This window comes from Barbus barbus (assembly GCF_936440315.1).
Source record: "Barbus barbus genome assembly, chromosome: 16".
Classification (NCBI taxonomy): Eukaryota; Metazoa; Chordata; class Actinopteri; order Cypriniformes; family Cyprinidae; genus Barbus; species Barbus barbus.
In genome coordinates this window covers 29,651,959-29,679,784 of record NC_136744.1, presented here as the reverse complement: position 1 = coordinate 29,679,784, position 27,826 = coordinate 29,651,959, and the positions used below count along the sequence as shown (strand labels likewise).

General features: G+C 37.1%; 1 protein-coding gene across 3 annotated transcripts in view; it reads left to right on the top strand.

Annotated features, from left to right (window-relative positions):
• Positions 1–121: 121 nt before the first annotated feature.
• Positions 122–27,826, top strand: part of LOC306882769 (AT-rich interactive domain-containing protein 4B-like) — a 74,906-nt gene continuing 47,201 nt past the window's right edge. For 2 of the 3 annotated variants that reach the window (XM_079437644.1, XM_079437643.1), the window contains exons 1-2: positions 122–367; positions 5,212–5,271. In XM_079437644.1, the coding sequence (XP_079293770.1) occupies positions 5,266–5,271 (6 nt within the window). In that variant the 5' untranslated portion in view covers positions 122–367; positions 5,212–5,265. The remainder of the gene's footprint in view (positions 368–5,211; positions 5,272–27,826) is intronic. The other variant, XM_079437645.1, reaches the window with a different exon arrangement.

Sequence of the window (27,826 nt, the reverse complement as noted above, 5' to 3'; positions counted from 1 at the left end):
CACTCGCTGTTGAACTCTGGGAAATGTAGTTTTCGTCATCATCGTGTGTTCTATTGTCCCAACGCGAGTGTTCCATTGAAAACATACAAGTCCCATGTGTCTTTGCGATTAAAGGAACGCCGAGGCGGTTTACCTTCCAATAGAGAACGGACGGGGCGGTTCCACGGTGGGAGGTTTGTGTATCCTTCAGTCCGTTTCAGAAGCGGAGAGGATTACCACCGAAAACGAGTGAGGAGCGATTTTATCGGATTCGCATCCCGACACCTTCCCTACATTTTCGGACGACGTTTCCGTCGATGATTTTCCACGATTCTCCAATGGATTACTAATTTACCTCAGGAACATCGTGATCTGTCGGATATATCAGGTAGGACGTTATGTTGACCAGATAAAGTCTTAATGGAGACGGAGATCGAAAGAAAACCTGAAAAGAGCTTCTAAATTAGCACTTGTTAGCATTATTTACGCCAATGTCATTTATTCGCTATTTTGACAGCTAGGCGTAACGTTAGCGCTGTCGATCAACGCTTCTGCTAACCTTGTTTTCTCGCTGGCCAAACGGGTTACGACGTTAATAGTGCATCTAGACAGCGGGAGACTTTTTGTTCGCCTTTATTAGTTTGTTATTAGTAGATGCAGCAACTTTGGGCTCCACTTTTATCAGCAGATGTTGTTGTGTTGGAATCCGCCAAAAGACTCGAGCACTTTCTTTTCGCTGCTCGGCATCAGATAGCTGATGGGGAACACTGCCTTACGTAAGGCTTTGTGTGATCGAGAAGAGATGTTTCGACTAAACCTGACAGGATAAATGTATGAATCTGGAGTGTTTCACTGGCTCCTCGCGAACTCGACCGCAGCCATCGTCTCCTCGAATGAATCAACATCGTTGCAGCTTGCGTCCAGAAGCGATCCAGTATCGCGCATTTTCTGGAAACGCCGTGTTTATTATGTTTTTAACCTCGACGTCGATTTCTACGGATCTTTGAGCTCGAGCAGAAATGGCCGGTGAGGTAGTTCTCATCCCTAACGTTAGTTTTCAGCGAAAACAGTTTCATTTGCGAAGATTAAACGGTTGTTTCGACGACACGGATGTTCTGGACGCGACAGTTATTGTTTGAGGTGACATTGTCGTTTCGTCTCACAGCATTCTCTGATGTCGAAAGCAAATAAGTCCCGATCGGAGCAAGTTGTACAAACCCCGTTTAGCTTGACCTTGTTCTGATCGTTCATTGTGTCGAGCGTGTTTCAGCATTTTGTAGCCGAGCTTTGTCGCCTCCATTTAAAGCGCTTTGTGATTTAACCGTGATTTTCTCCCGTCGCGACACTTGGCTTTATTCGAAATCGCAATGTCGCCCCGCTTCGTGAAGTCAACACGGCTCGCGTTAATAAAGCACGGTTCAAAGCAGCGCTGAACGTCGCAATGTTAAGGATGTCGATGTCAAGCGACTGCAGTTGTGTGGCACAGAAATGGCGTCATAATGCTGTAGCGCAGTCGACATCACGCGCAGACTACTGTAGTCTAACAACACCGACGCTTAACTTTATCTAGTACTTTAACTCTAGTTGTTTAACTCGAATGTAATGCTGACTCCTCAACTCCAAAGAGTTCAACTGAGGAACAGAGCATCGATCATTATCGTTACATAAACGGCTGAAACACTTATGGTGCTGTAAGCTATTTTTTCTCTAAGTACCACAAATGAAATGTCCCTGTTATCACTGAATAGGTGTCTTTACAAATCACAACTGTCTCTGTGACAGCCACTTAGTCAGGGGAGCGGCCCGTCCTCGTTTTAGCCAATCAGAGACGCGCTTCGCCCGTCAATCATTTTGTGCTGACATCGCTGGCATGTCTGAGTAGGGCGGGGCTTCAGAAAGAGGGCGTGGCGTTGAAGGAATGGGGGTTGGTTGGAAGTTAGCAAATAGTCACTTTTAAATGAACACTCCACTTTTTTTGGAAATCGGCTCATTTTATAACTCCCCAAGAGTTAAACAGTTAACCATTCAGCCGATCTCCAGGTCTGGCGGTAGCACTTTTAGCTTAGCTTAGCATAGATCATTGAATCGGATTAGACCATTAGCATTTGGTCATCAAAAATGTCCAAACTTGACACTTCTGCAGTTACATCGTGTACTAAGACCGACGGAAAATGCAAAGTTGCGATTTTCTTGGCTGATATGGCTATACTCTCATTCCGGCGTAATAGGGTGCAGCAGGCGCAATGATATTACGCAGCGCCTGAAAGTAGTCCCCAGCTATATCATAGGCTACTGAGCTGGGGACTACTTTCAGGCGCTGCGTAATATCACTGCGCCTGCTGCACCTTATTACGCCGGAATGAGAGTATAGTTCCTAGCCATACTTGCCTAGAAAATTGGAACTTTTTATTTTCCGTCGGTCTTAGTACACGATGTAACTGCAGAAGTGTCAATCTTTAAATAGGAAAATTATCGAAACTCTTTGGTCATTTTTGAGCGAGATGCTAATGGTCTAATCCGATTCAATGATCTATGCTAAGCTAAGCTAAAAGTGCTACCACCAGACCCGGAGATCGGCTGAATGGATTCAAAAATGGTAAAACTCAACTGTTTAACTCTTGGCGAGTTGTAAAATGAGCCTATTTCCAAAAAAAGTGGAGTGTTCCTTTAAGCCTTAATGACCAGGGGGGTGTTTCAGAAAGCAGGGTTAATTTACCATCTGCTAAACCCTGAACTCTGTTGATCAACTAAACCTTGCTTACTCGAGGTATGTTGGTTCCAAAAACGAGTCCAGAAGTAAGTTCATTCAACCCAGAGTATGTTCCTGGTTAACACGCAAGACATTCTCAATAGAGCGATGAATCGACGAGTCACTATGGAAACGGACGCTAACATAAAGTGCGCCATTCTGCTTCTTTCTTCTTCTGTTCAAAGGCCATTTGCACACTTAGTGCATATCGCCACCTAATGGGTGGTTGTGCAATCATTTTTCTTTTTTTACGTTTAATCTTTAATCCTTGAAAATAAGAATTGTATTGTTTGTTTGATGCTAGTTATATAAGTAATCAGATATTTATTTTTATTATAGAAATACATTATAGAAAATGCAGATCCATGATGTGTGAGATGATAAAATATAACAAACATATATAATAAAATAAACATTACCTCATCATACAAGTGTTTTATAATTTAGGCAGATAACTATTATGCCAATAGAATAAATATAATAACCATATTATAATAGATTACCTTATATTTTACTTGTATTAGTGCTATAAACTTATTGTAATAATATATAATATTGTGCGCTGATAGCTCTGAAGTAAGCTAACCCTGAAACAGAACCTAATCCGGAGCAGGTTATCTTCAGAGAGCAAGTTGCTATGGTTACTTACATACCCTGAAAGTTATCCGCATACTTACCTTTAAACATACCTGGGTATGTCACATAACCTGCTTTCTGGAACACCCCCCAGTTGGATTCCTTTTGTATTTAGTCTGTAGAAAATGTAAATGCAAAGACTGTTGTCAAACAAGTTCCCACCTAACGCTCTGCCATTGGTCGACAAGTCCTGGCCATAATTCATACCATTAGTTGAATTGAGTTCATAAAGCTGTGTCTGGTTCACACCGTTTACATTTAGCATTGAAATCGACTTAGGAATAGTTGTCTCTGTATGTTAAGCTAGGTTATGAATATGATGAAAAAAACAATGGCTGGCGAGAGGGCTGTATTTGTATTTCAGAAGTTTTTCTGTTGCTTGATCATGAACACAACAATGGTGATTGATGGTGATCAACCCTTGCAGGATATGAACCTACAACCTTTTTGTAACCAGACAAGGGTTAACAACCAGTAGTTAGTTCTTCCTTTTTGCTAACATACAGTCTAACAACTAGAAGCAATTACCTGGTTACATTTCCATAGATTATTACAATGTTCCTCATATGTCAATTTGGATAAAATGGTCTGCTAAATGTAAAATATAAATGGGCATTCCATGTCAAGAGGTCCTTGACTAAAAAAAAATATTTTGATAATTTTGTGACCCACACTTGGTTTGGTTTTTGACCACTGAAAATGTGTATAATTACTCGTGGAGCCACATTGAAATATCTGTATCTCAGGAAATGAACCACATAAGGCCTTAAAATTAGGATACCAAAATAAAGTGTGCTAAGAACTAAAATCTAAAAGGATATTAAGATAGCTTTAATGCTTTTTGAGTTGCATGCATGCATACTTTGTGAAAAACACACAAAGTGCTTTTTCCCATTTTGCATCTCACCATTAGCATATGCAACAAAGATTGTTGAAGTCAACATATTTTAAATAATATACCTACCAATCTCTGGGCAAAAAAATAAATGATGCTGGCATTTTTCAAAAGTAATTTTTACCCCCTGTAATTTGGCTTCAAAGCTCAGTTGAAAATCGTCATGTTGACCCCCCCCCCCCCTTACAAAATAGTGTATTACTCAATAAATATACATCCAAGATATTTAATGTTTTGGCTTTCATCCTGATTTTGTAACTAGTTTGAAATGATGTCGCACGCTAGATTTGTAAGTTTCACGTTGGTCTTTATTGTCTGAAAATGTAAATGTTAATCACAATTCACAATGTATTAGATTTCGAGGCTGAATAAAAGTGTGTTATAAAGCGCTCACGTTCAGCTTTAATGATCTCGACCAGCAGCATGAAGTATATCTAGAGCTGCAGATGTCTGTGTCTCCCGGTTAACAGCACACTCTCAAGCACAGTTTGATTTCATTGCAAAAAATACAAACATTCAGCTGCAATCAACCGGTTGCTTTACTAATTAGTCATTTATTAAAAAAAAAAAAGTTATCCAAAATAACACAATTGCTGTAGTTAATGAACTAACTCTTTCCAACCATCTGATTACCAAGTTTTTCAACCAATATGCTTTTTATTTCAAATAGTTTGAGTAACAAATCTGAACTATTTCTATTTAGGGCACAGTTTTGGGGAACGTTGTTGGGCACATGTGTTTCTGTGTAGATCTAAAGTAATTCACACTTCCTAATATCAAAAAGCCCAGCATGATGGGTAAATAGTAATTGATTTTTTCTGTCTACTTTCTAACAACTCAACTGGTTACATAATGTCTTAATGTCAGATCAAACATCTCAGGAAAGCAATCTTTTTCCACTCATCTGTTCAGCGTCTTGTTCTCATTATAAATATGTTTTCATGTCTTTCAGCTGAAGATCTGAAAGTGAGTTCACTCGAGAGGATCACCGTCACCGTGGACGGAGATGAAGGTAATGGTCTTGAACTTTAGAGCCACTTTAGAGATGTTATGGAGCATGGCAGATGATTAAATACTTGAAAAGTCTCTAGACGTTGTTTTATGTCACAGCAAGACAAAGCCATGGTGTGCTACTTGCTATTGCCATTTAATTGGAGTTTGTGCTGTGGAAAGACGTTCTCATTAACTGGACAATTATTTTTTTCCGTATTTATAAATGCATTAGTATTCTTGGCCTTCCTGGAGGTTGGAAGACAAATGCATAAATTTACTCTACATTGATTTTTTAATAAATGCAGCACCTTCAATTTGGAATTTATGGCATCTAAAAAATGCTCATTACCTGTTTTTAAAGTTTAAGCTTTTGTATTAAAGTTTTGGTGATGTAACTACGAACACTTGTATTTCAAGGAGGGATGTAACGATTAACCGTGAGCCGGTTGAAAATCGATTCAAATCGGTTGAGATGCTAAACAAATCGTGATTCAGTTAGGGTTAGGAGTTTATATGAATATGTCTGAGGGGAACTTACTGTCTTTCTTTTCATCTTGCCTGTCTGTATAATGCATATTAAAGTTCATAAGTGCAGCGCTGCTTTGTTTACAGCGGAAACCAAGGAAACGCTTAAAGCGCCACCTGCAGGCAGAGAGTGAATCTGCGTCTCATTCAGCTCGTCTCCTGTTTCATTTCATGCAGATATTTGTTTATGTATACAGTAGTTTCCCAAAACTGAAGTCAGACCATTCTGCTTTTGCTTCAAATTTCGAAATTATACAAATGTAATTTAGATTAAAAACTGCTCATGTTGCATGAATGCAGCATCTTTGTTTGGATCATGATTAAAATGCAGTTGTGGCCTCTAATTTTAAAAGAAAAGAGCACAGACAAAACCTGTGTTATTTATTTGATTTAGAGCTTGTTTTAAAATTTCAATGTAGTTTATTTACATTATAATTGCATTTTGTTATTTAGCAGAGGCTTTTCTCCAAAGCGACTTACAAATGAGGACAACAGAAGCAATCAAAACCAACAAAAGCGCCATAATATGCAAGTGCTATATTAGTATATTATTATAGTGTTATATTTCAGTTTCACAAAGAAATATGCTGCATTTTGTCCAAGCAATAATAAAAGGACACAATTAATTTATAATTTGTCTTAAATCTCATTTTGTAAAATAATAATAATCGTGAATTGAATCGTCAGTTGAGTGAATCGTTACTCCCTAATTTCAAGTAGTATTTTATTGATTAATGTTGTCCTGTATCTGCTGTTTTTGTTTATGCAAGAATTTTTTTCTGTGTAGCCCGTATGTATTTTAATGGTCACAGTGTTTTTCATAGTAATTTTGCTTTATGATGATAACTTCGAAGCGCAAACATTTTCCTACAATTGCGCTGCTCTCTGCATTAACTCTAGATTTGTGCTCGGTACAGACAACATGAACACTTTGCTCTGCTTCCTGGTTTTCTGTTGGTCTGTTTCTATCTATAAATTCATCATTGTAGGACATTTAATACCAGTTGGCTGTGCAGTTGTTTTTAATTTAAAGCGCTTATGCTTTCCTTTTGTTTCCATGGTGACTAGCGACCAGATCGTTACCTGTAGAGTTAAATTGTGGTCCTGGACATGCACTTAATGACTAGTTAAATAACAAACGTCTGTTCAGTGAAATCCAGTGGATAGTGAAACTAATATTGAAACTAAAGCATGCTTTGTCACACGTGATCACATTAAGTAAAGCATCTCTGATTGCAATAGAGCGTCACTGCATGTATTTTAAACAGAAAGTGCATCCTACGGCATTTTAATAATACTAAGTGTAAACCGGATCTGCTTATGCAAGATACCGGGTTCAGTCTGTAAAAGGGAATATGCTAAAAATTCATGGAGGCACTGAGTCATGCTCCATTAGCAAACTCCAACACTTCTTGCATCCACCTCTGTAACATATGGTCATGCCCAGCAGCAAGGTGGACGGCATGAAGATTATCGCAGAGATCCATCACGCGCTAGTGCTCCGGTCGGTGGCGGCGCTCAGATTCTCTTTTGGCTGTGGTTGTTGTTATCTCTTATTTGAATAATCATAAGTGCTACAATGCGATTTACCCATCTGCTCCATTGACTGATGTCTGTCTTTGTAGAGATTGAGGAAAAGCCAGAGACTCTTGTTCATGTTTTTCATTAAGCTGCTCCTTTAGCTGTGAGGTTGTATTGCTCTTCTAGTGAGAGTTTTGGGTACGTACTTAAATTTTGGAAGAGAAGGCCATCTAAGAGTCTTGATTGAATAGATTCTCTCACACCAGAGACTGATGCATGTGTCTCAGTACATAGCTGCAAAAGTTCAGATCTATTCAGTGCATTCAGTGCTATTCTTTAGGAGATGTACTGTGTAATTTGTCACTTTTTACACAAAGAGTCTAGATTTTTCAGACTTTTTATCAGCATAAACTTCAGTCCACTTTAGATCTTATTCTGGCCATAAATCACTGGCTTATATGGTAAGCGAGTGATTTGACATATAAAGTGAACATATAAACTGTCTAATTGATATATAAAGTGAACAGTTACGCAGTGTTTTGTCTTTGCATGTCATCTTTGGTTTATATGAAATAGTTGATACCACAATAATGAATCAGGTTGGAATCTACTTTGCATTACTAAATAACTAATTACTGTAATTTACTTTTCCCATGAAAAAGTGATTACTTTTGATTTTTCTGTAATTTAAAGGGGCTACTAACCTGACAAACTTTCCTCAATTGTTGAATAAGACTCGTACCTTGTCGTTTTCAGGGTGACTGTTGCATCCCTGTTGCATAGCTGGCAATTTCAGTCGGCACTTGCCTTTTTTCTATCCAGTATGCAACAGATAACAGACTGTCCAGAGCTCAATGAGATCTCCAGCCAGCTGAGTGAGCACGACTGGTTGTTGAAGCTGTCTTGGCATGTAATTATATGACATTACATCACATCCTCAGTCATTTGAGCGCTGTGAGGAGACTGGCAGTGCCAGGGTGTGTGTGTGCTAATTTTAAGATGTTCATAAGAGACGCTTCCGACAATAGAGAATAGAGAACAGTGCCCTTACAAGGCACCCTACTCCGCAGAACGTGTTAACATCCCTCTGGATGTGTTGACGTCCCCATTCTGAGAAGCGTTTCTTTTCACCTTGTGGCGAGAAACGCTGACATCGAACTTCCGTCAGTGTTCCTGCGACTGCGTGCAGCGCCGTGGACGAATGAAGATGGCACTGGGTATTCATCTGCTGTTTTTGGCTCTCAAAATGTAAATAACACATCTGAGGACTCTATAAAGTCGAGCTCTTTATGTGCATGTATTAAGGTTACGCACCCAGCAAAACAAATGTGTTTTTAAAGTAAATGTTGGTGTTTGCCTTTGCAGAAGTCATTGTTGTAAAGCTAGGATGTTCTGGGTGGTTGCTAGGGCATTGCTAAGGTGACTAGTGTCGTTGTTTGGACATTGCTATGGAGTTGCTAGGGTGTTCTTGTTGGTTGGTTGCTTAGTAATCTCTTTATTAGGCACAAAAGGCCACTGCCTATAATTTAGTATTATTTATACTATTGTAGTATTTACTCATGTTTTGAATTAGCTTTTGTTTTGATATTTTTACAGTTGTAATTTTAGTTTACATTTTTAGTAATTTTATTGTGTGCTTTAGTTTTATTAGTTTAAATATATATTTACATTTAGCATTAATTTATATTTATTTCCGTTTTCAAACTTTTAGTACTTACTTGCCATTTTAAGGCAGAATTTTCAATGAGTTTTTAGTTTTAAATATTTAAATTAAATTTTATTTAAGCTTTATTTCAATTAACAAAATAATAAATGTTAAAAAATATTTTAATAGTTTTACTTTCAGTTTTAGGCAGTGTTATTTTGATATCATTAAGATACTATTATAGTTTTTATTAATGTTTTGAATCCGTTTTTGTTGTTATTTTAATTTTAGTTAAAGTTTTAGTGATTTTTTTCTTGTGTGTTTTGTCTTTTTTAGTATTTTGAGTTTTTTTTTTTTATAGTTTTTATTCATTTTTATTTCAGTTTTAGTCATTTTAGTACATGAGGTTAAACTAAATTACCATGAGAAATGCTGTCTTGGCAACTAGCTGAAATTAATAATATATTTTATTTCAGTTAATGTTTATTTTATTCCAAGTAATGGAATTTTTTATATGCTTTTAATTTTAGTTAACTAAAATTAGCCATAGTTTTAGTTAACAATAACAACACAACTAGATATGGCTCATGTCATTTTTCCAAATTATTATTATTATTACTATAATTATTGTTATTTTGAATGATAATAAAAGACTTTTACTGCAAATGTACAAAGGTATCCTAGAATTGTCTACAAGTTGTTCCTGAAAACCTTCTAAATAAATAATTGCACTTGTGTTCTATTTAATAGCTATTTGCCTCAAGAAGATGAACACCCAAACATCTTTTGTGCATGCTAAGATAGGTCAGCAACAGCACAGACTACTTCACCAGTTTAAAGTATTGAACAGCACAACAAAGAGAGGCTTCAAAGCAGGGCTATTTTCTACTGTTTGTGCTCGGAGAAGCTTAATTCTTCCTTACATTCCCCTCCATGTCCCTTTGCTTGCTGAATAAGCCCAGTCATGGTTAGATAAGAGTATTGTTTGGTTCTTGCTTTGAATTTTTGTCCTGAAATGCACTTCAGGATGCCTGAAATTGCTATAGCAGCGAGTTTAGTCTCTGTGTTTGGTGTCGCCGTTTGTCTCTGACGTGCGGCTCTGTCTATCAGAATGACCCATTTTGAGGAGGGTGATTTAGGGTAGGTGGAGAGACGGACATCTCTTGGCTGTTTCTATTTATAAAGCGTGACACAGAAGACCGCCAGCATTGCCCTCCACAGGCGGCTGTGACCCTTGTTTGCTTTCACGTCTTACACCCGTCTCAATTCGAGTTGCTTAAGTGCTGTAGCTCATGTCAGTCTTTCAAGCAACACTATCAAAACCGGTTTTCAGTGACCAAAGCGTATATTTTTTTTTTAGGGCTGTTATTGTTGTTAACTATGAGCACCCTTGCACATTCATTTGGTCGTTGCATTGTGTCTTTTTGTTGTACAGGCCATCGAAGATGTAGATGAGTTTGTTTCTTCATCAGATTTGGAGAAATGTAGCATTACATCACTTGCTCACCAGTGTATCCTCTGCAGTGAATGGGTGCCGTCAGAATGAGAGTCCAAACTAGGGCTGTGCAATTAATCGAAATTCAGTTTGATTTCAATTTCGGCCTCTAGCGATTATGAAAATATAGTAATCGAGATAAAACGATTAACGCCCCATTCCACCTCCCTTCCAGCAGTGCGCTTTCACTCATAAAAGCCCATTTTCACGTGTAAATCAGTAAAATCATGTAACGTGACTTTTGCAAAATTGGATGTGCTTGAGTTATTAAAGTTGACAAATTAAACTGAATGGGCTTTTATGAGTGAAAGCGCACTGCTGGAAGGGAGGTGGAAGGGGCGCAATAATCGTTTTATCTCGATTACTATATTTTCATAGTCGCTAGAGGCCGAAATTGAAATCAAACTGAATTTCGATTAATTGCACAGCCCTAGTTTAGACTCTCATTCTGAGCAAGTGATGGAATGCATTTCTCCAAATCTAATGAAGAAAAAAACTCATCTATATCTTGGATGACCTGAGGGTGCTCGTGCACCCAAAATCATGCCGCTTCCGCAAGCACGGCGCCAAAGAAAAAAATATTCTATCTCTTTGTGAGCTCATGTGTTATAAACATGATATATTATATTTTTTATTTAAAGTCTGTCTAAAGTTAACAGACAGTGTTTAAAAAGTGCAATCCACATGTTTACATGTTTATTACAGTGAATGAATTAATTACCTAAATACTGAGTGTGGTAAAGCAACAGATTTGTTTTTATATTTCTGCAATCTACCTTAGTTTGTGTGATTTGTTATTGACTTTCATAATAATGTTTAGGGCTGCAACAACTAATCGATAAAATCGATTATTATCGATTATGAAAATCATCGACAACGATTCTCATTATCGATTAATCGGGTCTGCCCACAGTGTACGTCCAACTTCAGCTGGTTAGTCAAATTACGGCACTGAATAATGCATTTCTATGGACAAAATGCATAATCTTATGCTAATAAGATTAGCATAAACTATGATAAAAATAGTGGAGGAAACAGAATGAGATTCTGCCGGAGAAGCACGTGATCCAAGCTGCCCAAAACATGATAATTCTTTATTTTAAGCTTTAAGTTAATGCATAAGAGTAATGGCTTGCCCTGTCAGGCGCTTTGACAGATGCGTGTGCGTCCTCAGCGCAAAAACGTTCAGTTTACGGTCATATCCTTATCTATAAATGCCACAAATTCACGCGAGCATTTCCATTTTTGCATAAAGGTCCGTCCTGACAGTCTGTGTTAAGTTTAAAATACCGAATGAGCGCCGGCGCGGCGGACGCGCGCACGCGCGTCAGACGGACAGAACACAGTAGAGAGGGAGACAATTAATAGGCTTTTCAGCGCAAACATATCCACTGTGCTGAATTATCTGTTGTTGAAAGTTAATTTAAGGTTTAAAAGTCAACATGCAGTGCGAATATTTTATGAGAGTAGGAACTTTAAAGGGATAACAGCGTGTAATTGTCTGTCTGAATATAAGCATGAGACGCTCCATAACGGCCTTTTACAGGATAAAGAAATGACGAGGTGACTGTGATCAAAGTAGTTCCTGCAGAACATTACTCTTACCTGTTGGTTAACACTGAGTTTGTGTTTTTATTCGTCTTTATTATTATCTTTATTATTTAAATTTTTAATAGAGGTTTAAACTATATTCAATTTTTACAATGCTTAACAAATTTATGTAAGTTTTTTAACAATGTGTTTATGTAAGGTTTGTGCCACTGCTGCTCTAAAGTAACAGTATTGGTGATAACCAAAATCATTTTTCGGCTTTCTGTACTGGTTAGTACTCCAATATGTGTAAGCTCTTTAGTAACAGTAGTAGGCTATTTTTAATGCTATAATATCATTATTGCTGTTATCTATGAAAGAAAACCAGAGCACTTATTTTTTCTTGTATTTTTTATTTGAGTATTTTTTTTCCGCGATACCCAATTGCAGTCAAAAAGTACATAAACAATACCAGCAAGAATGCAAGCTGTTATGAGGCCATTTTTTATTATTATGTCTAATAAATGACAATAACATTTTTAAATTTAAACAAATTTTTGACAAATTTCTAAAATATGTTTTCTCTTTATTATGATAAGTGGTCTAATAAATTAAGCACTGTATGTTTTCATAGCATTCAGTTGTCACGTTTGTTTGTAGAACATTGGGCAGAATGTGGAATAGTGTTTTTTTTGGGCAATAATTTTTAATCCGATTAATCGAAAGAATAATCGGCCAACTAATCGATTATCAAAATAATCGTTAGTTGCAGCCCTAATAATGTTTACACCAGGCTTATTTGTCAGTGCCTTATGTTGTCATAATTATTACATGCTTACAAGGCTGGAAGTTCAACAAATCAGTCAATATAATACTGTGATTGTAGTTGTTAAATATTGCCATTCATATCAATTCATGCATCACCTAATTACATCGTAACATATAGGCCTGGCCTACAGAAAAGATCTATCTAATATTGTGTTGGTCATATACAATGATATAAAGAGCTTTAAAAAATAATTGCATATTAAATCGCAATCGCAATATTGGTAAAAAAAAAAATCGCAATTAGATTATTTTCTAAAATTGTTCAGCCTTAATTCATGTAGGGCAATTTTTTTGTCCCCATGTTTTGAATATCTAGTGTATTTTGTCAAACCGCTGGTGTTTTTGCCCCCCAGCCCTGGTTAATTTCTAACCCTGCCTCGGCATTGTTTATCAAACGCTGATGAATGAATATGATGAGGTGTGGTGGAGCTACAGAGTGTCTGATGGTAATTTCATCCTCCGGGAGATGAGGTTGTGATTCATAGAAACTGAACAGATTTCGATATGTTTGGTTGTGATTGTAGGAGGCATATTTTTGGGTCAAAGGAAGCTGGCTGGCTTGGAGTACTTGTTAATCACCATATTAGATGTTGAAGCCAGAGGCAGACTTAACTGAACTAAACTGTGGATTAATGAACCAGCCCAACACAGTCCCGCATGGTCACGAGTCACGACAAAGTGTTCTTTTCAAGCACAGATGAATTTCAGATTTTAGAAAGGGACAATCAGGGTTACCTAGAGACAGCCTAGAGTTAGACTAATCAGCTGTATTGACAAAATATTTTAATTCTAAATAAATATTAATGTTAATAAATAAAATTAATAAATAAAAAGTTAATTCTTAACCATTTAAATAAATTGAAATGTTTATGATTTTTTTGCAGTTTGAGTAAAAGAAAGGCACATTATAAATACATGTTGTTGTTATTATTAATATTGGTTCCATTTAATGGTTTGTTGCTGCCATTCTAAATTTTTTGCTATTATTATTATTATAATATTGTTATTAACTATGTTTGCTGTTAGTTATTTTACCACTGTTAAAATGATCTCTAATCTGTTACCTTAAATGACTGCTTTTGTTAATGAACTGTTAACTAATAATTTAATACTAATAAAATTATTTTATTTATGTTTGTGTCATTTTGAGTATTCATTCATTCATTCATTCAGTGCCTTTTACTTGTTTGCAGTTGCCGCCGTTTTCCACATAAGCAAAATAATAATATGACCAAGTTATTTTTTACTTAAAAAATTAGATACCCTCGTTTGTTAAAGCTTTTCACAATCATGGCTCATCAGATTTCAAAGTCTGAATAATCAGTTTCATAATTTAATGTCATTAAAATTGTTGCAATTCTTTAAAAAAAGCAATTAACAGCCAGTGCCAGCCAGTTTTATTCACTCATATTTACCAATTTATTATGATGATTTTGGACTAAAACATGATTTTGTTAATATTATTTATTTGTTTATTGTCCACCACATTATGATGTTGGTGCGTTGTCTTTTATTTTAGTAGTATCTCTTCACTCTTCCATTGTTGACATGCTCATTGTCAGATGAGAGAGCAGCTACTCTGGCCACCCGAACATGTGTGTTTAATCAGGCGGTGGACGGCAGGGGAGAATTTTCCACCCCAGCAGAGGTAGATGAATCGAAAAGCTGTAAAACAGCCAACACGAGGAACTGTTTTCCCCTCGCACAAAGTCGCCAATATTGCAATAGCTTTTCTGGCGCTTCAGCTTTTCAGGTTATATAACCTTCACTTGAGAGGAGTTTGTAATAACGTTGGCAGAGCAGTGCAGGATTGTGAAGTCATTACACTGCTGGCCAAAGTTCCTGCAGCCGAATGCAAATGGCAGCGCGGAGGAATCTCCTGCGCTCTCCTGCACACGCAGCCCTGCCTTTGAGCAGAATCCGGATGCATGATCCAGAAAATACATGAGTGCTGCTCTTTGTTAGCTATTCTAGAGTAATGGATACTCTCTCTGCAAAGACGTGACTCGTGAAACTACAGCAACACTGATGTTGTCATTTAGAGCAAAGCCAATTGAATTTCTGGTTTGCTGTGTTGGATCATTTGTCAACTTTTTAACAGCAAAGTGATTAGTAAGACAAATTAGGTAGAGACGGTTCACCCAAATTTGAACATTCTGTCATTATTTACTCAAGTTGTTCCAAACCTGTACAAGTTTCTTTCTTCTGAGCACAAAAGAAGATATTTTGAAGCATGTTATTAACCAGTACTTTTAAAGGTGCCATAGAATATGTGGCTTAGGTAAGGGAAAAAAGTTCTCCAGAAACGGTTTTACACATCCATTTACAACCCTAAGATTTCTCCCCAGAATGAAACTGTCTGTTATTACCTTATTTGGAAGGGTCATGAATAATAATGAGCTCTGCTCTGATTGGCTGTTTCACAGTGCAGCTCATTTCAGTAACTCACACAGCAGGAAGGAAACAGGGAAAATATATATTTCAATACTTTCTCTCGCAGTTATATCATCGGGTAATTATACGGTAAATAAAATGCCAGCATCAGGAAGCCGCTATTAATATAATAATCGTATAAGATTATTAATAATCTTATACGACAGGAAACACATCTCATGGTGCGTTCACACCAGACGCAAATGAAGCATTAAGCGCGAGTGATTTACATGTTAAGTCAATGCAAAGACGCGAATAGACATTGAGCCGACCGCATTTCAGTCAGAATGTGCTGCATGATGGTGTTTTTGAAAAAGAACTTAAAACTTAATTGAACTTCCAAATGTTTCTTAGAGTGGACAAGCCAGTGTTTATTTTTGACTAGAGTACATTGGAGTTTATTTATTTCATTTTAGTTTACTCCGGTATGCTGACTGCACTAAAAATGTGAAGCCAAAGTTAATAAAGAAAAAGTTAAGTCAAGTTATTGTTATTATTGAGTTAAGTGAATCTATTGTTCCTTAGCATTGCTGGTAAGATGACATGAACCCTACCCCCACAGCAAACCGGACCGGACCGAACCGTGGCTCCAAAACCGTGAACCGAACCGTGCCACTGGTGTATCGTTACACACCATACTATGGAAGTCAATGGCTACTGTCAACTGTTTTCATTAAAATATCTTCTTTTGGGTCCATCAGGGGGAAAAAAAACCTCATACAGGTATGGGACAAGATTAGTAAATGATGACAGAATTTTCATTTTTGGCTGAACTGTCCCATTAATACATCAGAAGTATTGGTCATTTTTCATTTTTATTATTGGTTTTATTTTTTATTAATTTTTTTTTTGCTTATACTAAGTTGAAGTAAAGCTAAACCCTACACTGTAAAAAATTACAAGATACTACTATTTCAGTCTTTCTACTTTTAAATTTTACAATTAATTCAATGTGTTATTTGCCATTTGTTTGTAATTGTGAAATTTAGCAGTTTTTGAGTGGAAGGCAATGAGCATAAATGTTACATCAAGTTTTTACATAAATGTTTTTATTGATTTATTTATTTTTACAAGCAATCAGATTTACAGTGTTTGCCTAGAAGAGGCTCAAACAGGTGAAAAAAGCCAATTGATGTAATTTAATTAAGCAATGTAAAATCATATCTAGAGAGGAGACCAGAATTGCTGGATATATCAGTTTGTCATTTCCAACATCTTAATCTTATTTTCATTTTGAAAGGTCATTTTATTTGAAGATTCAGAGAAGTTATTTCACGTCATAGAACGACAAAGTACTTCTTTTGTATTTGTTTAATCAGAATTCAATGAAAGGAAATGAGTCAGTAACTCTTTGTTATAGTTCATTTTTTGATGGGTCATGGCAAGAAATTACAGTCATATCATACTAAAACACTCTCAAGAACATCAAGGCACCGAACGCTGCGGCTAAGAGGAAAATAACAAGTCAAGTTAATTAAAAAAGGTTTTTTTTGAGGTGTTACAGTTTGCTCCCGACCAATCCAGTGCTCTTGTAGCAGAACACAACAGATCCATCACTCATTCGGGCCGCTCTAGTCGTGAAGATCTTGCCAAACCAAAACTTTTCCTCATGTCTAACTATCATCCCTCAGTTCGGCAGTGTGAAAATGCAAAGGGAGGGATTCAGGAAAGCGCAGCCGAATAGATTCCAGCACAGCCTTGTATTGCCAAGGGATGGTCTTGTAAACATTATGCAGCCGTGTCGGTTCCTAGGCTAGGCGGCTCTGTGAACTAATGAGGTGTTTATGTTGGAATGAAGTGCCTGCGACTCCCTCTTCCACTGACTTGATCTGCCAGTATTGACTAATTGCCATGAATAAAGCCACATATCTTACCTAAAGAGCTCCTACCGTGACGCTCACAGCTGTGACTCGTTGAATGCAATCCTGCAATGCTACAGAAATCATCTGTAAAAATAAAGCTTATATTGGAAAACTGATGAAATTCTGATTGAAGCATTAGTTCTGAAATCGCTGATGAATGCATTGCCATGAGCACGCATAAATTCTGTTAACGTGGTAAGATGTAAACAACTACACTCCGTTTTACATTTTTGCTTAACTGAAGTTCTTCCTCATCATGTTTGGGTGATGTTTCACTTTGTTTTCTCAAATTGCTCCATGTTGCTAACATTAAGCATAATCGCTGCTGGCTGATACATTTCCACCATTATGTTTTGCAGTAGCCTTGTCTGAAGGGTTTGTGTTTGACAGCCAGGCGTGTGTGTGTGTGTGTGTGTGTGGAAGGAAATGACCTCATGCATGTACATTCAAGTGGTTCATTTTGGTCATCTTTGGGGGAAAAATAGGCTAATATGCATAATAGTTTGAAGGTGGTGATCTGTCATTTGCTTCAAGTGCATTCAATTATATATAGGTTGTTTAAAGTGTGAATAACTTAATGGCCATTTACACAATGCGTTTTCCCATGTACACTTTGCCTGTTTTCCATTGTTTTTCTATATAAACATGGACAAGTTGTGTGCATGAGGATGTGTTTGACTGTTGCTCTCATGTTTTTATGAGATTAAAGGGGGGGTACAATGCTGTTTCATGCATTCAGAGTTGTCTACACTGTTAAATGTGGATTCACATGCTACACATGGACGTATAACAGAGTATTTCTGTGCCAAAAATCTCACTTCCGGGTTAGGACAACTTTCGGAGAGTTTTTTTCGATCGTGGTTCTTGCTGACGTAAACGACGGTGGAACTCCTTATATGGGCATTACTCCCAGAAGAACACGCCTGTGCACGCATCGACCAGAGCGAGAGCGCGCTCATCAACGCATTTCTTTCGGCAGCACTGCACGGGACTCGCTAAGGGAAGAATGTCTCTAAAGAAGTGTGTTTTTGGTTGTAAGGGAAAGATGACCTTGTTCAGCTTCCCAAAAGAACCCAGCATTACGTGAACAGTGGATACAGTATGTTTTTTCAGGGCAGCAATGGAGTTTCTCAAGTGTGTTTGTTGATGAATGTTTTACAAACAAGACCCAGTTCGAAGCTGGATTTGCGCATCGTTTGATACTGAAAGATGGAGCAGTCCCGGCTATAAAAGATCCCGGTCATGATTCAGAACTGCAGATGGTAAGTGAAACGGCATCAAATGTCTGTGTTTTGTTGGCAATCGGCGCAAGTGCTCGTCACTCTTTAGCTCCGCCCACATGGCACGCCTCCAGGAGCTCAGATTTTTCCGGAGAGAATCGTAAAGCTGTATCCTTCTTTCATTAATATGATAAAACTAAAGACTTTTTGGAGATATGAAAGATGCAGTACTACTCTATAGGTACTCAAGATTAACATGAGATCGGGTGAAACTGTGTGTGTTAGGTCCCCTTTAAGACATCAAACTTATTTAAATTATTTAAAAAAAATGCACTTAAAGGGGTGGTTTACTGCCATTTTTCTTTGCTTGATTGTGTTTATGGGGTGCAATATGTGTTTCGTTTGTTAAAAAACACCTTATTTTTCATAAATTTCACCTTTATTGTAAGCCGCACTCCTCTGTCATTTGAACGACCGGTTGACTTCCTGATTCTATGAAACCACTCCCTCAGAAACAGGCAATGGGCTCTGATTGGTTAGTTGGGCTGGTGTGTTGTGATTGGCTAAACTGCATACTGCACATTGTCCGGAAACTTCACGCCCATTACCTTTACGGGCGACAGGTGCATGTGCTCCGGTCAAATATAAATAATGGTGTCAATAGTGTCGTATCAGTTTGAGCCAGAATCAGACCCAGAAAGCGGTAATGAAGAGAGTCAAGCAGAACCTCCGCAAGCACGGCTCTTACAAAACGTTTCTGAATGGTAAATATTTTTTTAATTATTATTCTCTCAAAGAATTTCGATATGCTGTTACTTGAAAATGCTACTGCTGTTCGTTAGCTTTTGAGATACGGTTTTCTCCTGATTAAACATTTAATATAACTGAATACATGACTGAGTAATTACATGAAAAATTACCTCATAAAGTATACATGGAAAATACATTTACAAAATTTGTACATAATTACAAATTCGGGTCCAAAATGTTTGTACGCGTTTGTCATAGACACACGAAATAGCATAACTAACTGGCTACTAAAGCCAGCGTTGGCATTTGTTTACGTCCTTGATAAAACTAAAACATTACATCTGAAATTATACATGCAAATACATTTAAAATGATTAAATCTTACTTACAGGTTGTGGCCGAACAACTGCTGCCTCTGGTTTTAAAGTTGGAACTGCTCCATGTTTTAGTAATAGTTTCTGGTTGAATCCGGCATTGAACTCGGGTAGATTCTGGAAGCTGTCTTCCGTAAAATGCACAGCATAGAGAGCTAAGTTACGATTGTAATTGTCAGGAACATAATCAAACATAAATTTTAACCATTGTTGACGAACTACAGTGTCCGTAGGAAGCCCGAACACAGAAGACCTGAGAGCTGGGTGAAAATAACACACTTTCGACGGCAAGGCTACAGCTCTCCACTATAACTCTTCCTCTTCGACAAAGCCGCAGAACATGGCCTTGCCCCCTTTTTTGCATGTTCCGGAGGGAGGGTTGATGCAAATTTATGGGTTTGTTACATATGAAACCCGGGAAGTATCTCGTTGTAGTCCCATTTGACTCGTTTTTGTAGGCATTAAACTTCCTGATTTTTAAAAGACGATATCTCTGCTTACGTTGAACTTTCAGCGCAGCAACTTTGCAGATACTGTTCATGCACCAACAGCAACATTACACACTATTTAAAATGAAAAAAGTGAAATCGCAATCAACCACCCCTTTAATGTAAAAACACACACACTACTTTTTTCCCACAATTCACTGCCCAGCATCACTGTTAAAATCTTGAAGGGATAGTTCATCCAAAAATGAAAATTGTCCTCGTCTTCCTCACCCTCATGTCGTTCCAAACTAGAGCTGCATGATAAATCAAAATAAAATTGTGATGTGGCTTAGCGCAAGAGTATGCAGTTTTATTTTACATTTGATTATTCAATTGCTGCACCTTCATTAATGTTTGAACTTTGTTTGAATTTATTTATTTTTAATGTAAAAATATAAAAATATTTTATTTATTTATTGTGGTGAGGCAAGTGAAAATTTTGGTAGGGCAAGTAATTATCTTATTTATTTATTTATTTTTTAGCTATGTATTTTTTATGTTTTAATTTCTATGTAGATGCACTCCCAACAAAATCACCCCACTAGCTCTTTCAAATAAGGCTTTTTTTTTGTATTGCAATATATTGCAGAAAATGTTAATATTTTTTCCAATATCATGCAGCCCTTTTCCAAACTCCTCAATCAGTTATTTTTCCATACATCAACAGTTCCTAGTGTCTGATCTGTAAACTTTTAAAAAGGACAAAAAAAAAATTTGGGGATAATTTTTATTTGTGCTCTATATTCCTTATGTTCCTTATATGGGCGTATGACTTCAGATGAATATCACAAGTCTTGTTGACTACTTTCATGGGGTTGCTGTTTTGTTTAAAATAAATTAAAGTCATAACTGTTTTGAAACGACATGAGGGTGAATATTTAATATCCCGTTATACTCCTGTTCCCCTTTTGAAATGTCTAGAGATAGTGATTATGGGCTGTTAACCCAAAGCTGATGTAATGCTCATGAACTCAGCAGATTATGCTCATAAAAACTTGGTTTTGGATACTCGGATGCTCGACACCGTGCGCTTTTTCTGCACGCCTCACTGAAGGAAATTGGAAGGATTTTTGAAAGTTAAACTGCTGAAATAATCTCTTCTTGAAGTGTAGGGTCGCTCCGATCATGCATGAGCTGAAAACACCTTAAGGGCTTCGACTATATGAAGCCAGAAGCTCCAGTAATAAGTGTGTTTGCTCGAGGCCTCCTGACCTTCAGATCTCACACATCTCCAGTTGGTCACCATCTGTGTCCAAATTTGCTGAAATAGGTTTTGAGGCTGAATATCTCTCACCATCCTTTATTAAACACAACAGATGAAGCCCTAGTAAGTGCTTACTAAATCAAACGCTCCTTATCTGATACTTAAAGGGAAGTTTTTTCCAGTTTTAAATTAATTAATTAATTTGATTAATTACTGTAGAATAGTAATATTTGTCATAACTTCAGGTCAAACCAGACTTTTTTTGACAGTTTGCGGTGAAGATATTTAAGTTTGTGTGTGTATATGATATGACAGCAGGTTTTGTCAAATGCTCATGAAGTGACTCTCCGAGCAGCTCTGGAAATGAAGTTTACATATTCATGTCCTCCTATAGCGAGAGCATCATGTGTGCTTCAGTAGATGAAACCGCGCTCTTGCATGCTGTGCACAGTATAGAAATGATACGCCTCACTGTTAAATGTGTGCATGATTTATTTTTATGATTTATTATATGTTTTGTGGTTGGGTTGGTGCGGCGCTGGAGAGCTACACGCTGTCACTGACTGTTGTTTCTCTGTTTCTCTGGACTGATGGCAGTCATCTAAGAGCAGATTGTCAGGGCCGTGTGTGTGATGGTAATGAACATCTGTGGCGTGTCTGCTGATGCCCCGTCAGGCTGAGAGCCACAGGATGGGCCAGCGGAGCAGAGCAGGCTGGGTACTTCACTCTTTGGCAGCGCCACCGTTCCTTCTGGAGACTGAGAGAGTTTGTGACGATATGCGGCTCGCCGTGTGGGAAGCTGGGAACCCTAGCGGAAGTGAGATCTGTTATGCGTTTGAAGGAAATTGTATGTACGACTTCATATCAGCTGCATATTTACTGACAATTCATTTAAAAATGTTACAGAAGGAAGTTGTTAATAGTACCAGAAGTGAATTATTTTCATGCCGTTTATTGGTTCTCAATCTTCAATTTTAGTACCAAATACTTGAAATACTGTTAAGTCAAAGACTGCTACTGAATAAAAGAATGATTCTTACTCTGTCACTTAGTTCCTTTTAGAGAATCAAAAGCACTTGAATCAGCCAGGGCTGTATTTCCCAAAAGCAACGTAGGCTTAAAGGGGTCATATGATGTTGCTAAAAAGAACAATATTTTGTGTATTTGGTGTAATGCAATGTGTTTATGCGGTTTAAGGTTCGGAAAACACATTATTTTCCACATACTGTACATTATTGTTTTTGCCTTTCTGAAACGCGTCGATTTTTTACAAAGCTCATCGTTCAGTGCGTTGTGATTGGCTGAATACCTCAAGCGTGAGACGGAAATGTTATGCCCCTCACCGTATTGTGATGCCGTGTCCCGTGAGACGACACAAAAACAACAAAACCCATTACAAACGAGGCATTTGTTGTTTCCAGTGGGGACATAATTACTGATTATAATGACTTATACCAGGGTTCCTCAAATCTTTCACTGGAGGGCCATTCTGCTGCAGAGTTTAGCTCCAACCCTGATCAAACTCCCCTACCTGTGATTTTCTAATGATCTGGAAGACTCTGATTAGCATGTTCAGGTGTGTTTGATTAGCGTTAGAGCTACGCTCCGCAGGAGTGGGCCAGATTTGAGGATGCCTGACTTATACTTTCTTTTTATGCGTCATGTCACATCGTGCCGCATAAACATTAGCATGTCTGCATTTGTGATTGGAGAAACAACAAGCACTACTCTACACTGCTCAAAACTCACGTTTGAATAGTCAGTGGCAAATTCTTTAAATATGAAAACGCACTTACAGGCTGTGAGTCAGAAGCGCCAGACTGTCTTTGCAAAGTTGGAATTACCCCACTTTATAGAAACAGCCTTTGTGCAAGCCAGCATTGTAGGATACTCTTCCAGGTTCAGGAAATAGTCTTCCATAAAATGCGCTGCACACACTCTAATATTTGCGTTGAACAGTGTTGTAAATACAACTTAAGCACTAGGGATGTAACGATTAACCGTGAGCCGGTTGAAAATCGATTCAAATCGGTTGAGATGCTAAACAAATCGTGATTCAGTTAGGGTTAGGAGTTTATATGAATATGTCTGAGGGGAACTTACTGTCTTTCTTTTCATCTTGCCTGTCTGTATAATGCATATTAAAGTTCATAAGTGCAGCGCTGCTTTGTTTACAGCGGAAACCAAGGAAACGCTTAAAGCGCCACCTGCAGGCAGAGAGTGAATCTGCGTCTCATTCAGCTCGTCTTCGGTTTCATTTCATGCAGATATTTGTTTATGTATACAGTAGTTTCCCAAAATTGAAGTCAGACCATTCTGCTTTTGCTTCAAATTTCGAAGTTATACAAATCTAATTTAGATTAAAAACTGCTCATGTTGCATGAATGCAGCATCTTTGTTTGGATCATGATTAAAATGCAGTTGTTGCCTCTAATTTTAAAAGAAAAGAGCACAGACAAAACCTTATTTTGAAGAGATTTCTTTTATTTGTGTTATTTATTTGATTTAGAGCTTGTTTTGAAATTTCAATGTAGTTTATTTACATTATAATTGCATTTTGTTATTTAGCAGAGGCTTTTATCCAAAGCGACTTACAAATGAGGACAACAGAAGCAATCAAAACCAACAAAAGAGCCATAATATGCAAGTGCTATATTAGTATATTATTATAGTGTTATATTTCAGTTTCACAAAGAAATGTGCTGCATTTTGTCCAAGCAATAATAAAAGGACACATTTAAATGATAATTTGTCTTAAATCTCATTTTGTAAAAAATAAATAAATCGAGAATCGAATCGTGAGTTGAGTGAATCGTTACATCCCTATTAACCACTGATTTCTAGTTGTGTCCCCTTTTGGAAGCCCAAACAAAGTAGCTTCACTTTCACAACGAAACACAGCGTCTCCAGGACATGGCGCCGGCGGCAGCAACAATACAACAGTGAGAATAATAGTTGCGCCTTCTTTCTAGACATTTGGGTGGTGTTTTGCAAATCTTCCCACACCGTGACTTAGACGTGAGGGCGTGTTTGAACGAGCCGTTTTAAAGGATTAAGGATCTGTCTGTCTGTCTGTCTGTCTGTCTGTCTGTCTGTCTGTCTGTCTGTCTTAAAAATAAAGGTGCTTCAAAAGGTTCTTCAAGCGATGCCATAGAAGAGCCATTTTTGGTTCCACAAAGAAGCATTCAGTCAAAGGTTCTTTAAAGAACCATCTCTTTCTTACCTCTTTATAATCTGAAGAACCTTCATTCGCCACAAAGGAGCTTTTGTGAAACAGAAAGGTTCTGCAGATGTTAAAGGTTCTTTATGGAACCATTCAGACAAAAAGGTTCTTCTATGGCATCGTGAAGCACCTTTATTTTTAAGAGTGTATCGTTTTCTGCGATTCCCATTATCACAATTTCTACTACTTTATAGAATTTTTTTTAAATAATTAAAAAATCAAGTTAATTTGTTTTTTTTGTAACTTGGATCAAATGAATGTATTTAATTATTTATTTATATTTTAAGGCAATGGAAGTACTGTGTGTTCGGATGGCTTTTGCAGAAATGGTATAATGTTATCACTGGGGCAGTTGTAGTAATGATGCTATTCATTTGCATATCGATTAAGTTCTTCGTAGTGCCAATGATAACTAAATCACAGCTCTGTTTAGTTAAACTGTTGTTATCAGTTGTAACAGGTTTTCAGTGAAGCTTCTCTTGTTTTAGATGACTGTGTGAATCAGACCTGTCCATTGCTCATTTCATTGCACAATTTCATGTTAAGGAGCCGTAGGAACCTTTTTGGAAGACTATAGCATCTGCATGTTTGGGTTTTCCTGCCGCGTTTGACTAAATGTTTTACATCAGATGGCAGTTAAAGAGCATAAAACCCATGCTGTTCATCATGTGATCATCTCTTCTGTGGTGTAAGGATCTTGTCATCTGGCAGTCGGTGGTTTGTCGTGGGTTTGTTTAAGCTGGGAGTTTAAACTGAGCAGCTGGCTTTAATTTACTGATGCTTTAGAGCTAGTATGATGGGTTTTTCTGTTCTCAGTGTTTGTTCACTTTCTCTGCTGAAGGTTAATGCAACAGTTGCATTTATGTAGAAGCACCTCACGATTCAGTTTCAGTTCAGGGAGTCACAACACGACTACAAAACAATTCTCCATGCATGCAGTGGCATAGAGACACAAATGCTTTAACTAACAATAAGCAATATATTTGTTGCAGTACTTTTTCTAGGCTTGATTGTTTATGGGGTGCAGTCTAGCATGTTAATGCTTCATTTAAAAAAACAAAAAACATTATTTTTCATGTAATTTACCTTTATTCTACACTGCCCTGTCCCTTTTCCTTTGTACACGCCGATGATTTCCTGGTTTTATGAAGCCCCTCCCTCAGAAATACGTGATGGGCTCAGATTGGTTAGCTGGCCTGTGCTGTGATTGGCTAAACTGCCAGTTGCGCGTCTGAACGTCCTGCCCTTCAGCTCAGAATGTACTTTAAACAATGGCATCATCAATTTTGCTTATCAATTTGAGCCCGATTGAGACGCAGAGAATATTGCGTCTCAATCGGGTCAAATAGTGGTCAAAAACCAAATGCAGGTCACTTTGCATTCAGATGATGCTTCTTTTCTTTTAAAGAGGAATGTCTGAAGAACAAATAATGTTGTAACTACAAATGTATCTCATTTCCTTCTGTCAAAACAACTGCATAGAACATACCTGTCCGAGTGCCATAAATATTCCTTTTCCTAAGTTTGCATGTCTGTAACTCAATAAGTAGTAAAGATATCTCAATATGATTTTAGATTCTAGTTCAAAATAAACCTTTCTTTTGGAATCTTAATTTTTAAGGCCCTGTATTATTCAGTCCCAGTGATATGGGGATCTCAATGTAGCTCCATATTCAGATTGTTGAATTTGACCCATTTTCAGTGGTCGAAAACCAAATGTTGGTTGGTTGATACTTAATGTCTTTAAAGAACGATGTCTGAATAATAAATAATGTTGAAACTAGAATTGTAGCTTGCGTGCCTCTATCAAAACAGTTCCATAGAATTGTAAAAATGAGAATCAAGATACTTTTTTTGTTTCACCCAGCCTTAAAATTTATCGAAAATAGTTTCAACGCCTATTTATTTATTTCCAGTGTTGATCATTCAGATGAATATTCCTTTGTTTGTCCATGATTAAGTTTCTTCGACTCTGGTTAGAAAGTTAATCTAGGCTCTCAAGAAAAGTCCAGCTTTTTGAGGAAAAAGCTTGCTTTTGTTTTCGGAAGCCAATCATCCCAAAGTCCCGATCACTGACACGTCAGGACAAGAAGAAACCTGGACTGACAGAGCGTTTGGAGGATGTCGTGTTTCAGCTGTGAAGTCTGGATGTCTCTGGGGAACCCTCGTCTCTGTGTTGGTTAAGATGTTTAGTGCGTGAGTGGGTCGGTTATCTCTCTGCCTTTTCTCTAATAAAGCACAGACTCCTCAAACAAGAGAGACGGGTCGTCAGGGTTCAGCTTCACAGAGCCGCTCCACCTACACACGCTGTTCCTGCGCTTACGCTCATCTTAAGAGAAATAAAAACCAAGAGTAATGTATGTTCAGAGATCACAGATTACCAGAGATCGTGGCATAACCGGAGCGTTAATGCTGTGTTCACACGGAGATTTCAAACATTATCTCTGATTATTTTTCTCACTTCAACAGAATATATGTGGCCTTTACCGCATAGTACAGTCTGTGAGATGGTCCAGTTTAATTTAGATTAAATTTAAATTATAATATTTAATTTAAAGTAAATGAAATTAATTGAAGTTTCTTTGGTGATTCAAATCAGGGTTGTTATTGTTAACTAAAACATTAAAATAAACATTTACTGAAATAAAATGTATATTTTTTCAGCTAGTTGCCAAGGTGATATTTCACATTTTAGTTTAACTTGATTTATTTAAAAATAAAAATAAAACTGAAATAATTTAAGACATAGAATTCAAAAAAATTAAAATGACAAAAACACAACAAAGTTACTAAAACGTTGAAATTTTGAAAAATGTTAACTGCTATATCAGTGATACCAGTATAAGACTGATTCACCAATTTCATAAATAGTTTTATAATACATCACGTTTTGTTTTGTTTTCTAAATGTTTGCTTAAATAGTACCTGTATTTTATAGAAATAACTTGACATACTTCAAAATCAGCAAGCATTGTTACTAATTTGCTGTTTGTTTGTTTTAATGCTTGTAATTTTTCTTGATTCATTTTGTTTTAATGAATCTTTCTTTGAATAATTGCTGAGAAACCCTGAAGCAGTGTTTACTCAAATACTTAGTCTACGTGTCATTGTTTAAATATTAATGCAATATTAGAAATACTATGACGTGCGAATAAACATTTATGAATGTTCTGTTTTTAATTAAAGTAGTATTATTTTACATTTGATTACTTTTGTTGTTTTTTTTCTTTCTTTTTGTCTTTTGGGCTTTCTGAATGTTTTCTTGAAAATACAAGTTGAAAACCAAGTTTGTTGTTTGTTTTTTTTTTATGTTCATAAATATTTATAATATGTACTATTATATTGTGTTGTTGTTACTTTTTAACTTCAGGAGTGTGTTTAGTAGGATAACAGCTTTTGTATTAAAATTCATATTGTGGCAAACACCTCTCTTATTTTCTTCACGCTAGCTTTTTTCCATAGCTGTAATCTGATAA